This window comes from Trichomonas vaginalis, chromosome II, assembly GCF_026262505.1.
Source record: "Trichomonas vaginalis G3 chromosome II, whole genome shotgun sequence".
Lineage (NCBI taxonomy): Eukaryota > Parabasalia > Trichomonadida > Trichomonadidae > Trichomonas > Trichomonas vaginalis.
The window spans coordinates 6,968,062-6,981,137 of record NC_067204.1 but is presented as its reverse complement, the minus strand read 5'-3'; the positions used below and the strand labels follow the sequence as shown (position 1 = coordinate 6,981,137).

Below are 13,076 nucleotides of genomic sequence, written 5' to 3'. Positions count from 1 at the left end.
ACAAACAATACAAGTTCATTGACAGAATAGTTCTTTACACAAACAATGGAAAATGTTATAGAATAGCAGTCTTTGCTGAACCAAAATATTTTCATAAAGCAAAGAAAGTTGGTATAACCGATGGTGAAAGTTCTTGAAGCAGACAAAAATATAACAACAAAACTGACCGATATTTCTAAAGGTAAGTTTTAATACAATATTATCAAAACTGGCGTACTGTCAATATTTGACGGAGAGAAGTCAGTTCAAGAACAACTTACTGACCTGCTGCCAAAATCTGCTCGATGGAAGCTGTCGTTATGCCAATCTGAGGAGCCCCAGCAGGTTTCATCGAACGAATCTTCAAAAGAGCATCTTCCGTGAAAAGTGCTATTGGTTTTGTAAACTTCTTTGCTTTCAATTCATCTGGACCGTCTCTGTCACCAGTATATTGTATTTGAACTGTACCAACAGTTGAAATACCACCCATAAAGTCTTCTGAGTCAGCAAATGGAATGCCAAGCCAAAAGTTTGAACGGTCTCCATTTGTATATTGAGTTTTTTTGACCTCCTGTATGAGTCCATACTTTCACATATGGCATAATAGAACTTTGCATTTCAGGGTTAATGGTTGTTGTGAAGTTGTTGTTAAAGTTCATAGCATCTAATGTCAAGTTGTATGACCTCATATCCTCAACTGTAGAATATTCTTCTCTTGGATAGTATTTGCCATCTATGTTTATATGGTATTTAATACCAGGGTTGTAGAAGCAAGAATAGTCATTTATAGTTCGTCTGAACAGTACAAACATAGTATCTGCATGTTTCATTGCAGTTGTTAAAGCAATATCTGTTCTTGCACCTGGGTCAGCACTTTGGTTTCCAACTTCACCTGCAAAGTCTTTGACAGATATTTGGTGTATAGGGAACATAAGTGGAACTGCAATATATTTGGCAGCTAAAGCATTTGAAATATCTGGGTCCAACATATAGACTGCAAGTCTGCTTTCTATTCTCTTGCATTCAAATTTTCGCATGTGAACTTAACTGGGTCCCAAGCATCTCCAGCAGCATTGAAATAATAGTTTACTTCAGTGTTGAGGTTTGAGAAACCAAAGTCTAAGTCAACTTTGTTTTTGCAAAAGTCGGCGAATGACATTTTATTTGTTCCCACTACTTCTGTAAGAGTGAATGGGTCTTGTGTTGGTGCAATGACTAAGTTATTTTTGCTTGGAGTAAGTTCGATAGAAATTTTTCCTGCCCAGTTTGGCAAGTATCTTAAAAACCTGAAGATGAGGAAAGATGACAAAGGAACTCTAAGTTTCAATTTACTTTGGTTACTGCTGCTGCAGTTTGTCCAGAAAGGTTAACATAAACTCCTGGAACGTTAGGGTCAAGTCTTCTTATTTTCTCAATAGTTGCATACTGGTCTGTTTGTTCTCTAGCTTGTGGTTGTACTGAGTTTCTCAAAGCGAACCATTCATAGTTTGCCCATGTTACTGTTTGAACTAAGTCAGAGTTAGAATATATCTTATATCCCATGAAAACTTCTGGAGCATATTGGTATCCGACATAGAAAATTCCATTGCAACCTTTCTTGTCAGACAACTTGGCAGAAGGTTTTATTTCAATGTCTTGTTCCACGTATAAGAATGAGTTGTCAATAGAAATAATATGAAACCTGTCGCAAGCAATATCTACTGTTGTTGAAGAACCTTCTCCAAACTCACCTACGTTTCCATAAGAAACAGCAGTTGTATATTCGTAAGTTCCAGGAACTATTTCTGACCTTCTAATGGCATTGTCGCATTCGTTATACCATTCGGAAACATTTCCATTCATAGCATCCAAAACTGTTGGCGTTATATTCTGAGCGGCGTACATTTCATATGAGTAAAAATATAGAATAGTTGGATTTATATGTCATAATAGAACCCACGTGGACCAAGCTTTACTTTCTTCCTGACTGAGTTTTTAACTCTTCTTTTTCCTTCATTGCCCTCTGCTTGAAGTTGTTGCATCTTTGCATTATGTTCATCTAGTATGTTGCAAATTTCCCATGTCCTTTTTGCCTTTGGCTCTGGTCGCCCATCTCAGGTAACCTATATCCTAGAAAGAGTTTGTCATAGTCTGTATTTGAGTCTTTGCGTATTGTTTGCATGACTCTTTCCTGAGTTTCTGGTTCAAGCTCTTCAAACAGTGCTTGTCCATATGGAATAAGCTCGTTTCCAAATATATGTTTTTGTAGCCATTCTGGTTTTTCTTTCCATGTTACCAATATCTTTTGTGAATGGGAAAGCTTTTACCCAATCTTTCAGTCTTGCGTCGTTTATTTCTGTAGTTGGTTTTATTTTGTCAAGGAACATGTTTTTCAATACTAACATTTCATTTGGTACTGTCCATTTGAGTTTTCTTAAATATTCATCCTTCTCGTTCATCGTCCTGCAAAGTAAGTTTTTATGACATTTTGTAAACTTTCGTTTGCAAGGTCATGTACAATAGGTTCTCTTCCTTCTCCTCCCTAACTTTCTTTCTAAACTCTTCACCAAATATACCATCTCTATGGTTCTGTGTAGTTCTTTGAGATAAATGTTCTAGAACGTCAGGTGTTATATTTCCATCAGCCATGTTCATTTCATACTGGTCCAAAATATCTGCATGTTTCATATCTTTCAATGGCATTAAAGCCGCGCTTAAAATACCAGCTATATCTCGTTCACCATTGACTTCCATTGCGTCTACAACTTCTTGGAATTGTGGTTGTAAGTTTATGAACCACCTATCTGGATTAGCTTTATGACCCCATCTCATTGTATTCCATCGTCTGCAGAAACAAAAGTAGGTTTGTTTCCATCTTGGTTAGGTTCTGAATGAACTTTAAACAATGTTTCATTTCTATATGTTTTCTTGAAATTTAACCTTTTATTTTCACCGAGTTCATCCGAAGATTGAACGTTAAATGCTCGTAAGTAAAAAGGGTTGTTGTATTTGTGTACATTTTTTTTCAGTCTTCCATTCTATGCTGAATATTTTCATCTGATGTTGGAGTCTTTTGTATGTCGGCAAACATTTTTCGATATTCTTCTACTATGTCAGCCGATTTTTTTTAGACTCTTGGAAATATTCCATATTCTCCGCATACTCTTGTTGAGGGTCAAGATTTTTCGGCTGTTCCAAATCTTCATCTAGTTCTGTGAAGTTAGTTTCCAAAGGAAGGACTTGTTCGTTTCCTTCAGGCTCTTCTAGCTGTTGTTGCTGAACTATTTCTTCCATGTCTGGTTGTATCTGAACTTCTTCCTGTGGAGTTTCTTGTACCTCATCTGCTGGCATTTCATATATTCCGAGACCGTTTTCAACAATTTCCCTATCTACGTCATCCGCATTCATAAGCTTTTGTTCTTTCGTTCCGTCTCTATTTTTTACGCGTTTCATGACGAAAGTTGAATTGTCATTTAGCTCTGACATCAAATATCTCGGAGTAAATTCATCCATGTCATTTGGATGATATGCTATTAAATCATATCCCTTAGCGAGCTTGTATTTTCCAGGTTTGAGATTATATCCGTTTTGGTGCTGAGCCATAAAGCTAAATAGGTTCGGGTCAGTATTTCCATCCTTGAACTTTCTAATAGCTTCTTTATATCTGTCACTAAAGTCAACAGTATCTGGGAAACCACACTCTTCTTTAAGCATTTTTAAGAATTCTTGGTTTCCTTGTTCTCTACTTCTTTTATGTCCTTGCTCTGTTTGTGGTTGTTGTTGTGCAGGGTTTTGAACTGTTGGTTGCTGTGCTGGTTGTTGTGTTGGTTGTTGTGTTGGATTTTGAACTGTTGGTTGTTGTTGTGGTGCATGCCTGTGTCTGTGTCCATGTGACGATGTAAATGTTTTAGGTAGTCCTGGTGCAGGTGCTTCTCTTGGAGGGTTTGGTGGTATATAAGTTCCACCAGCTGGCACATATGTTCCATCTGCAGCATAATGTCCTACCTGACTTTTCGTTTTTAAGAAAGCATTTACTAGGTCTGTTTTGGTCTGTTGTAACTCTTTTTCTTGACTTTCCACAACAGTTGCTCTAACGGCGTCATAGGCACTTTGAACTGCCTGTCTCGTTGCTGCATCTGTTATTTTCGTCATATTTTGTGCTACTTCTCTTAACTCTTTGTCGAAACCTTCAGACTTCAGTTTCTTTCCAGATGAGAAGTCGTTCACTTGTTTCACCTTACTATGAAGAGCTTCGAAGGCGTTCTTAAAGTCAGCATTTGTTAAAGCTTCATTTGAACTGTCTTCATCCGCTTGTATTTTTGTCCTTATTGACCCTATAAGCTGGGCTGCTTTAGCGTTGGCTTGGGCATCTAACCAGTCATTGTTAGCTTTTATATATTCTGAGCTTTTCATTGCCTTTTGCATAGCCGCGTCGTTATTTTTACTTTCTTGTGCTAAGTTTTCATACTGTACGGTTTGGTTTTGCAACTGTAAAAGTTTTTCTGCCTTTACATTTGCTTCAACTTCCTTTTTATACTCATCGCTATCCATATATGTCTTCAGGGCTTTTTGTTTTATTTCTTCATCTTTCAGTACTTTATATCGAGTAGTATGGTTTTTCAAATTTATGACATCTTGTTCCATTTTTGCTACTTCTGTTGCTTTTTCTGACACTTTTTTCGCATATTCCTCTGTACTTAGTTCTTTCAGTTGTTCTTCTTTCTTCTTTTTCTCTACGTTTAACTCATTGAGTTTCTTTGTGTGTCTGTCATATTCTAGTTTCTTTTCGTTTTCACTTATTTGCTTCTGTATGTCTATGTTTGACTTTTTGACATCTGTTATTTGATTTTTGAGTGAACTCAAATTCATTTGACTTTGAGGGTTATATGCTGTTCCGTCTGCAGCTCCACCATAGCCTGCCATTTTCGCTAAAAGTGCCGCTCTTAAACCTCCACTCTGTGCACCAAGAACTCGGTTTAAAAGCATAGGATTGCTTGACATTTGTTGCAACATAGTGGGGTCATTCATCATTTGTTGTTGCAACTGTTGTTGTGGTGTCAGTTTTACTATTGGATGTTTCAATGCTCTCTTCCTCTTACGTATATTCTTACGTAGCTTACGTGGCATTTTAAGTGAAGTTAAAAAGCGGTTTTTGACAGATGTTTATATGACACTTTTTGTTCAGCACAAAAAACTACTCGGTCAAAGTGTTGTCAGTTTTGTAAAATAACCGTCCTATCTCATTCTATAAGGGGAAAAGGCTTCTCAAAGTATACTTCCTTGGAACGCCTGTAACTTTTCCTGTAGCGACGATAGACCCTTACTTGTCCGGACAAAGTTATACTAAACATCTTCGGGGCTAGAGGGCACGAAGTGCCTGGAAGCCCCACTACCTTTTTTTTTTTTTTTTTTTTTAAAGCAAATAAATATGAGACTTACTTTTAATGATTATAGTAAGAATGAAACAAATTTATTTTGATTTTTAGATAGTCTTTCGGAATTGATCGTTTTGCTTATATCAAAAACAATAACAAATCTCTATGATTTCTATTCAGTTATGAGTTCATGATCATTTTCCGTAAATATTGAATTTTGTTTTTGTTTTAAATAGATTAATGAAGTAAAAATGCTTTTCCATGGGAATTTACTAATATCATTATAGTGAATTTATTTTCTAAAAAACAAAAAAAAATTAATTAAACAGATAAAACAGAAGGTTCGTTTTGTTTCTTTGGTTGATACTCAGCTATAACTTTCCTAACATCATCAGCATCAACACATTTCTTTAATATAGGCAATATTCTATCCATTAGTTCAGTATCTTTTTGATCTCCTTCCCAAGTTATCGAAAATATACCATTCGCAGGATGTCTGTTAAAAGAGCATGGGTTGTTATCAACAATGATAATCTTTTTAATAGGCGCATTAAACATATCGAGATCTTTGACATACATTCCGTTTGAAAATGAACATGATTCACGAAAAAGACGCTGCGTAGCTGGTAGGTTTGGAAGGATCTTATCTATAATTGGGTTAGCGTATGGACCTAATGAAGCTGTAAAAACAACAACATAAAATAAAGGCATAATTTGAGCTAAAAATTCATCAAGAAATGGTCTTTTTTGTACATATACATCGTATTGAACTCCATCAATAATAATTGGTAATGTTAAATCGTGATATTCTGGCGGATAAAATGAACAATGTACGAGCGTTTCATCTAAATCGAGAACGAGTACTTTCTGTGCTGTAATGGTTTCTTCAATAACGACAGATGGCACCCTGGCTGTGGCTGGTGCAGCATGAAATTTGCAACAACAGCCACAGCAACCAGAACCAGCATCGTCATCATCTTTGACGAGACCATCATGAGATATCACTCTGCTTTCAATATCTTGAATATTCTCGTCACTATTTTCACCCATTCTTTATATTTATCTTAAATTCTTTTTCACTTTTTGAACTTTTTGTAAATTTTCAAGATATTTATTTGAAGTAAGAGCCGATATTTAAAGTAAGAACATGGTATAAATTAATTATATCATGATTTTTAGTCCTTACAACGCACATTTTTTTTAAAATATTATTATTCTTCCTTAAATCAGTCAAATATATTAAGATTTTAAGACATCTCGTGAATACCTCAGTACGCCAGTTTTGACATAATATCTCTTGACGACAAAAATATAACTTCAAAACTTACAGATATTACTAAAGGAAAGTTTATAATACAATATTATGTCAAAACTGGCGTACTGTCAATATTTGACGGAGAGAAGTCAGTTCAAGAACAACTTACTGACCTGCTGCCAAAATCTGCTCGATGGAAGCTGTCGTTATGCCAATCTGAGGAGCCCCAGCAGGTTTCATCGAATGAATCTTCAAAAGAGCATCTTCCGTGAAAAGTGCTATTGGTTTTGTAAACTTCTTTGCTCTCAATTCATCTAGACCGTCTCTGTCACCAGTATATTGTATTTGAACTGTACCAACAGTTGAAATACCACCCATAAAGTCTTCTGAGTCAGCAAATGGAATGCCAAGCCAAAAGTTTGAACGGTCTCCATTTGTATATTGAGTTTTTTGACCTCCTGTATGAGTCCATACTTTCACATATGGCATAATAGAAGTTTGCATCTCAGGGTTAATAGTTGTTGTGAAGTTGTTGTTAAAGTTCATAGCATCTAATGTCAAGTTGTATGACCTCATATCCTCAACTGTAGAATATTCTTCTCTTGGATAATATTTGCCATCTATGTTTATATGATATTTAATACCAGGGTTTAGAAACAAGAATAGTCATTTATAGTTCGTCTGAACAGTACAAACATAGTATCTGCATGTTTCATTGCAGTTGTTAAAGCAATATCTGTTCTTGCACCTGCGGCTCTGGATTTTGGTTTCCAACTTCACCTGCAAGGTCTTTGACAGATATTTGGTGTATAGGGAACATAAGTGGAACTGCAATATATTTGGCAGCTAAAGCATTTGAAATATCTGGGTCCAACATATAAACGGCAAGTTTGCTTTCTATTCTCTTGCATTCAAACTGTTCGCATGTAAACTTAATAGGAACCCAAGCAGTATTGTTGTCTGCTGTTCCTGAGAAGTAGTAGTTTACTTCAGTGTTGAGGTTTGAGAAACCAAAGTCTAAGTCAACTTTCTCTTTGCACCATTTTCAAATGGTATGCTGGCAGCTCCACAGCTGTATCTGTAAGAGTGAATGGGTCTTGTGTTGGTGCAATGACTAAGTTATTTTGCTTGGAGTAAGTTCGATAGAAATTTTTCTGCCCAGTTTGGCAAGTATCTTAAAAACCTGAAGATGAGGAAAGATGACAAAGGAACTCTAAGTTTCAGTTTTACTTTAGTGGCAGCAGTTCCATCTGAACCAGAAAGGTTAACATAAACTCCTGGAACGTTAGGGTCAAGTCTTCTTATTTTCTCAATAGTTGCATACTGGTCTGTTTGTTCTCTAGCTTGTGGTTGTACTGAGTTTCTCAAAGCGAACCATTCATAGTTTGCCCATGTTACTGTTTGAACTAAGTCAGAGTTAGAATATATCTTATATCCCATGAAAACTTCTGGAGCATATTGGTATCCGACATAGAAAATTCCATTGCAACCTTTCTTGTCAGACAACTTGGCAGAAGGTTTTATTTCAATGTCTTGTTCCACGTATAAGAATGAGTTGTCAATAGAAATAATATGAAACCTGTCGCAAGCAATATCTACTGTTGTTGAAGAACCTTCTCCAAACTCACCTATGTTTCCATAAGAAACAGCAGTTGTATATTCGTAAGTTCCAGGAACTATTTCTGACCTTCTAATGGCATTGTCGCATTCGTTATACCATTCGGAAACATTTCCGTTAGTTAGTATGGCTAACTTGGGTACGGCGACACTGCGTTCCACCTTACCCAATATAACCTTAAATATTTACAAAACCAGTAACGTATATTTTACAACACAAACGACAACACTAACTTAACATTAAATATTTACAAAGCCGCCAACCACTTCACCTCACTAACGTTTTCACAAACGACTTCACTAATGTAAAAAATAAACGTTCTCACTTACAAAAGTATTGCAACTCCTCCCATTGCTGTGCTTCACATAACAGCTCATAATCTTCTGACTCACTTTCTTCTTCATATAGGTCAAAGTCACTGTCAAAATAAATGTTAGTAAGTTTTGACAAAGCTAATGAAACACGCTTACCGTTTGTATCTATTGCTTTTATATATCTCCCATTATGTTTGTTGTCATAAACGCTCAAACTAACTTTACCCTTTCTCCCTCGTATCTGATAGAATGTATTTTCACGAGGAACGAAGAACAAATTCTTGAACTCATGACCGTTGTAGTTTGTTATCTCAATAGTTTTCGTCATTTACATCCAAATAAAATAAAAAATAAAATATAAAAATAAACTTAAAAATTAATGATATCACCACCCTCACACGTATGAAAACATAGCACAAAAATAAATTTAGGTGAAGCGGTGAGATCTCACCTCTTTTTTCACCTGTTTTTTCACCCACTTGAATTCATTGCTTTATAACTCTCTTCCTTTCTCCAACTCTTCTAACTTCTTCCTAAGTTCAGCAATGTTGTCCTCATGAAGTTTAATCTTTCTCAAAATTCCTTCTTTATCTAATGGTTGCTTTATCTTTCTAAACTGAACTCTACCATCCTTCATAGTATGAATGTAAAAACCTTCTGGAATAGTTCCTGATTTAATGTATTCTACCAAAAACTTTTGTTTCATTGCTTCAGTGACTTTATTTGTCATTTCAATCAAATAAAAATTTTAATATTAAATAAAAATAACGTTATTTTTTCAGTAAGGAAACGCAGGAGTTTTACGATTTATTTGAGGAGTAGGTTCTGGTTTAAATGTTGGAGTCGGTTTAGGAGTTGACTTTTGAACAGGAGTTTGTACTTCCATAGGTTCAGGAGTCATTGAAGGTTTTGCTTGTGAAGGCGTTGGTTTTGGCGAAGGTGTCGGAGTTTGTTTAACTTCAGCTACTTCAGTATTATTTACAACATTTGCTTTATTTCTTTTCAACATCATTACTGCTCCTGCTGTAGCTAGCAAACCTAGTGGGAGACCATATTTTATATAAGGACTTGACCAAATGCTATTTTTGGCAGGAGCTGGTGGAACACCTAACCTTGGTGAAACTGCTCTTTGCCATTGTGCAGCTCGTAAGAAATATTCAATAGGTGCTCCATAATCGTTTGGTAAAGTTTGTTTCATAGATGGTGAAGGTTCACGAGAGCTTGATGAAGAACTCATTTATAAGCTTTAAAAATAAACGTTCATCCTTTATTCCTCACTGTCGTCCGTAGCTAAGTTATAGTCGTCAAGTCTTATTATGGGGATTCCATTAGCACGCACCTGAATGGCAAAGCAACAATCCCTCATAAATCCAATAAGTGGCTTTGGTACATTTTCAGTTGCTAGTTCAATAGGTCCTTTAACAGACAATTTGTATGTTATTGGAGCAGTAGATGTTTGACCTTGCTGGAAGCAAAAGTCCACTTCTGTTGGAAAACCACATAAGAAATGTGTGTTGTCATAACTATCCCATTTATGTTCCACACTACCATCATCCACCAATGACCTCATAACATCTTCATTAAATCCTATCATATCATTGTTTGTATTGCAAGCGTTCGCAACCATTTCATAAAATACAGGTCCATATGATTTTTCGGGTTCTGCAGGCATATTTCCATAAGCTCCCATGGAAAGCTGAAGATATTTAAACTTAGGGTTCTCAAAATTAACATAATAGTTGTCTTTCTTTCTAAATAGTGCCCAAATACTTTTAACATTAATAGGCGTATAAGCTGCTGTAAATGTTGCACTTGAACTATCTGTATTCTTTGAGAATGAACCGTCCATAGGAATCCAATCCATAACTTTAACAGGAAAACATAAAGCCTCGTTTGTATAATGTTCTACAAGTTCTGTATAAATGTTAGGGTCTAAAGAGAATGACTTTGGATGAATGAAACATTCATTAAAATCCATCTTTGTTCGAAATAGTTGTTGGGTTACAGTTGTAATAGTAACTGTTCCACTAGCTTCTACTGCCTTCGTTATCATAGTGAATGGTTCATTCCATGGAACAAATTTATTTGTCGGTGGATTTGAATCTGAAGCAAATGCAACTTTAAGAGTTGGATTGAAAGCAATGATATCATTTACAGATATAGATGTGCATTGTAAGGCGTCGCTACTGAACTTTACTTTAAGCTGAATGTTTCCTGCAAAAGCTGGAATAAATCTTATAGCTTCTAATGGTAAAACTTTCTAACAGGAATTCTTAAACGAAGCTTAAAATCAAATGATTTTCCTGCTGTAATTGGACCACTAACAATTTGTCCTGTTCTGCATGTTCCCGAATGACTCCATACATCTTCATGTCGAGTCTTTGAGAAAACATCTACTTTCTTTATTTGTTCGGTAGTTTGTGAGTTTGAAGTTATATATGCTTCTTCTCTTGCGTTGTCTTGAGAATATACGATACGACCATTTGCAAGGATTTGATATCCAGCAACTGCATAGAAAGCGTCATCGAAACCAATCCAAAATCCTGGTGGGTTTGTTTTATTGGAACCTGAACCAATTTCTTTATCTACAATAAATTGACCTTCCATTTTATACGTAATGAATGTATTGTAAAGGTCCAACATATTTTCACCAGGAGGTGAGAGATTGAATGTTACCCATGTGTTATCTTTAGCAGTTCCAGGTTGTGATGGAATCTTTGCGTCAGAATATTTTCTATTAGTGTCACCAATTTGAACTGCATTGTCTATGATATCGAAATATGAGCGAATCTGATGAATATGCTCTGCTGGAGTAAATTCGTTTAACTGTTCGTTCTGCATGTATTTACTTCAGATAAAAATATCTATTTACTTCATTATTCTCACTCTTCTTCTTGGCATTCGTGGTGGAAGTTGTTTCTTGACATTTTCAATGAACTGTACATTCTCTTTTGTCTCAACTTCTTTCACTGGTGGGTCAGGGTTCTTTGACTCGGTTTGCTTTTCAATGAAATTCACAAACTTTGCAATAAGCTCTTGGTTCGTTATTGAAAGTACATCTGGCTTCTTTTCTTCTGGTTCTATTGACTTTTCAGTTTGAACAGAAGGCTTAACATGGGCTTCGTGGGCTTCGCCCTTGCCATGCACCTTAATGTTGTCGCTTTCTGCATTCGCTAATGGAACCTTTCTTTTTCTTACGTATATTTTACCATCTTTACTCTGACTTACGTAATAGAAAGGATGTTGTATTCCTCTTGCGTCATTTAATATAATAGACTCTCGCTCTGATTTTGACAAGCTCATTTTACATCGGTTAAAGTTTTAATTTTGTTTTTTATCTGCAGTCAAATGACTCAGACAAGTCCTACGGACAAGACCCAAGAGGTCATAAATGTTGAAGCATTGAAGAAAGAAATTCGTGAGCAAATTTTATCCGAACTGAAGGAACAAAAACAAGAACAAAAGCCAGAGAGACCAAAGAGAAAACTTAGTGAAAAACAACTTGCTGCATTAGCTGCTGGAAGACAAAAGAACCCACGTTTGCTGGCGAAGAAAGCTAGAGAAGAAGCTGAAGCAAAAGCTAAAGAAGCTGAAGCAAAGAAAGAGTAAATGGTTTATTTTTATCCGAATTAAATGTATAGACAAATACCTTTAACTGTTGCGTTCAGTAGTGAAAACCCTGACGTCAAAATAAAGGGGAACAGAGTAACGTTTAAGTTTCCAACAGACTGGATTGTGAACATAAATGAAGAGAAGTACATTGGCATAACATCTATGTATATAACACGTGCTTTCAGAAAGGTTGACTTTATACTTCAAGTCGAGATAGAAAATGACGAACAGTCTTTAAGCGCCCAAAACATTCACATATACAAATACTTTAAAGACGATACAACATTGTTGCAATGTATGATTTCATTTAATGAGATGTTCGAGAAAAAGTTCAACATTGAAGTACAAACTTTACAGCCTTTACGTGAGTTTCTTGCACAACTGAAGGAAGAAGGTAGTCGGCCACAACTTATAGACTTTCATTATGAATTTAATGAAAATGAAGATGGAACTCATGACTGTCAATTCATTGTATTCTCACCATTCAATGAAGTAGCTAAAAAGAAAAAAAATCCATTACGTATAAGATTTCAAATCTCTGAACCAAATGATGACTTCAAAAATGTTTTCAATTATTATGCAATGCTTCCGAGGAAAAATGAATTTTCAAAGATTGTAACACCTGGCATTTGGGATAGAAAGCAAGCTATATTATATTCAAACTTAAGTAAGGGAGTTGAAAATGAGTTCATTGGTCATACAAGAACTTCACCACTGCCAAATCCTAAGTATTACAAGCTTACTGGCTTCAATCGTGAGTTTTGGATAGACATGTTCTCCACTCATGACCATAAAGCACCTGTTTTGCTACCTCCAGACCATAAGGACTGTCTCTACATTGAAGCACAACTCTTAAACTCTACCATCGCAGTATTGTAAATGACCTCATGGGCTTCGCCCTTGCCGCTAGCGGCTTATTTTTATCACGAATGACCTCATTGCTG

The 13,076-nt window shown here is 35.9% G+C and overlaps 9 protein-coding genes and 2 pseudogenes across 11 annotated transcripts, besides 3 other annotated features; 2 read left to right on the top strand and 9 right to left on the bottom strand.

Annotated features, from left to right (window-relative positions):
- Positions 1 to 5,373: part of a mobile genetic element that runs on past the window's edge.
- TVAGG3_0500090 lies at positions 1,008 to 1,863 on the bottom strand (annotated as a pseudogene). The gene has a single exon. A coding segment is annotated over exon 1 (856 nt).
- On the bottom strand, positions 3,866 to 4,722 carry TVAGG3_0500080 (protein of unknown function, DUF4106 family; the record flags this gene model as incomplete). Its single annotated transcript, XM_051236549.1, has 1 exon — positions 3,866 to 4,722. A coding segment is annotated over one exon (857 nt), but the record flags the coding sequence as incomplete, so codon positions are not given.
- Positions 4,755 to 5,085, bottom strand: TVAGG3_0500070 (protein of unknown function, DUF4106 family; the record flags this gene model as incomplete). Its single annotated transcript, XM_051236548.1, has 1 exon — positions 4,755 to 5,085. A coding segment is annotated over one exon (331 nt), but the record flags the coding sequence as incomplete, so codon positions are not given.
- A 105-nt stretch (positions 5,374 to 5,478) lies between the features above and the next one.
- Positions 5,479 to 6,408, bottom strand: TVAGG3_0500050 (phosphoprotein phosphatase protein; the record flags this gene model as incomplete). The annotated part of the gene is made up of 1 exon (XM_001298958.1): positions 5,655 to 6,383. The coding sequence occupies one exon, from the start codon at positions 6,381 to 6,383 to the stop codon at positions 5,655 to 5,657; it is 729 nt and encodes a 242-aa protein (XP_001298959.1).
- Positions 6,409 to 7,701: 1,293 nt separating this feature from the next.
- Positions 7,702 to 13,076: part of a mobile genetic element that runs on past the window's edge.
- Positions 8,326 to 13,076: part of a mobile genetic element that runs on past the window's edge.
- Positions 8,528 to 8,848, bottom strand: TVAGG3_0500040 (uncharacterized protein; the record flags this gene model as incomplete). The annotated part of the gene is made up of 1 exon (XM_051236547.1): positions 8,528 to 8,848. The coding sequence occupies one exon, from the start codon at positions 8,846 to 8,848 to the stop codon at positions 8,528 to 8,530; it is 321 nt and encodes a 106-aa protein (XP_051094371.1).
- TVAGG3_0500030 (uncharacterized protein) lies at positions 9,014 to 9,250 on the bottom strand (the record flags this gene model as incomplete). Its single annotated transcript, XM_001298957.2, has 1 exon — positions 9,014 to 9,250. The coding sequence occupies one exon, from the start codon at positions 9,248 to 9,250 to the stop codon at positions 9,014 to 9,016; it is 237 nt and encodes a 78-aa protein (XP_001298958.1).
- Positions 9,299 to 9,757, bottom strand: TVAGG3_0500020 (uncharacterized protein; the record flags this gene model as incomplete). The annotated part of the gene is made up of 1 exon (XM_001298956.2): positions 9,299 to 9,757. The coding sequence occupies one exon, from the start codon at positions 9,755 to 9,757 to the stop codon at positions 9,299 to 9,301; it is 459 nt and encodes a 152-aa protein (XP_001298957.2).
- Positions 9,788 to 11,361, bottom strand: TVAGG3_0500010 (annotated as a pseudogene). Its single transcript has one exon. A coding segment is annotated over exon 1 (1,574 nt).
- TVAGG3_0500000 (uncharacterized protein) lies at positions 11,389 to 11,823 on the bottom strand (the record flags this gene model as incomplete). Its single annotated transcript, XM_051236546.1, has 1 exon — positions 11,389 to 11,823. One exon carries the CDS (start codon positions 11,821 to 11,823, stop codon positions 11,389 to 11,391), a length of 435 nt encoding a protein of 144 aa, XP_051094370.1.
- Positions 11,869 to 12,129, top strand: TVAGG3_0499990 (uncharacterized protein; the record flags this gene model as incomplete). Its single annotated transcript, XM_051236545.1, has 1 exon — positions 11,869 to 12,129. One exon carries the CDS (start codon positions 11,869 to 11,871, stop codon positions 12,127 to 12,129), a length of 261 nt encoding a protein of 86 aa, XP_051094369.1.
- On the top strand, positions 12,154 to 13,011 carry TVAGG3_0499980 (uncharacterized protein; the record flags this gene model as incomplete). The annotated part of the gene is made up of 1 exon (XM_051236544.1): positions 12,154 to 13,011. The coding sequence occupies one exon, from the start codon at positions 12,154 to 12,156 to the stop codon at positions 13,009 to 13,011; it is 858 nt and encodes a 285-aa protein (XP_051094368.1).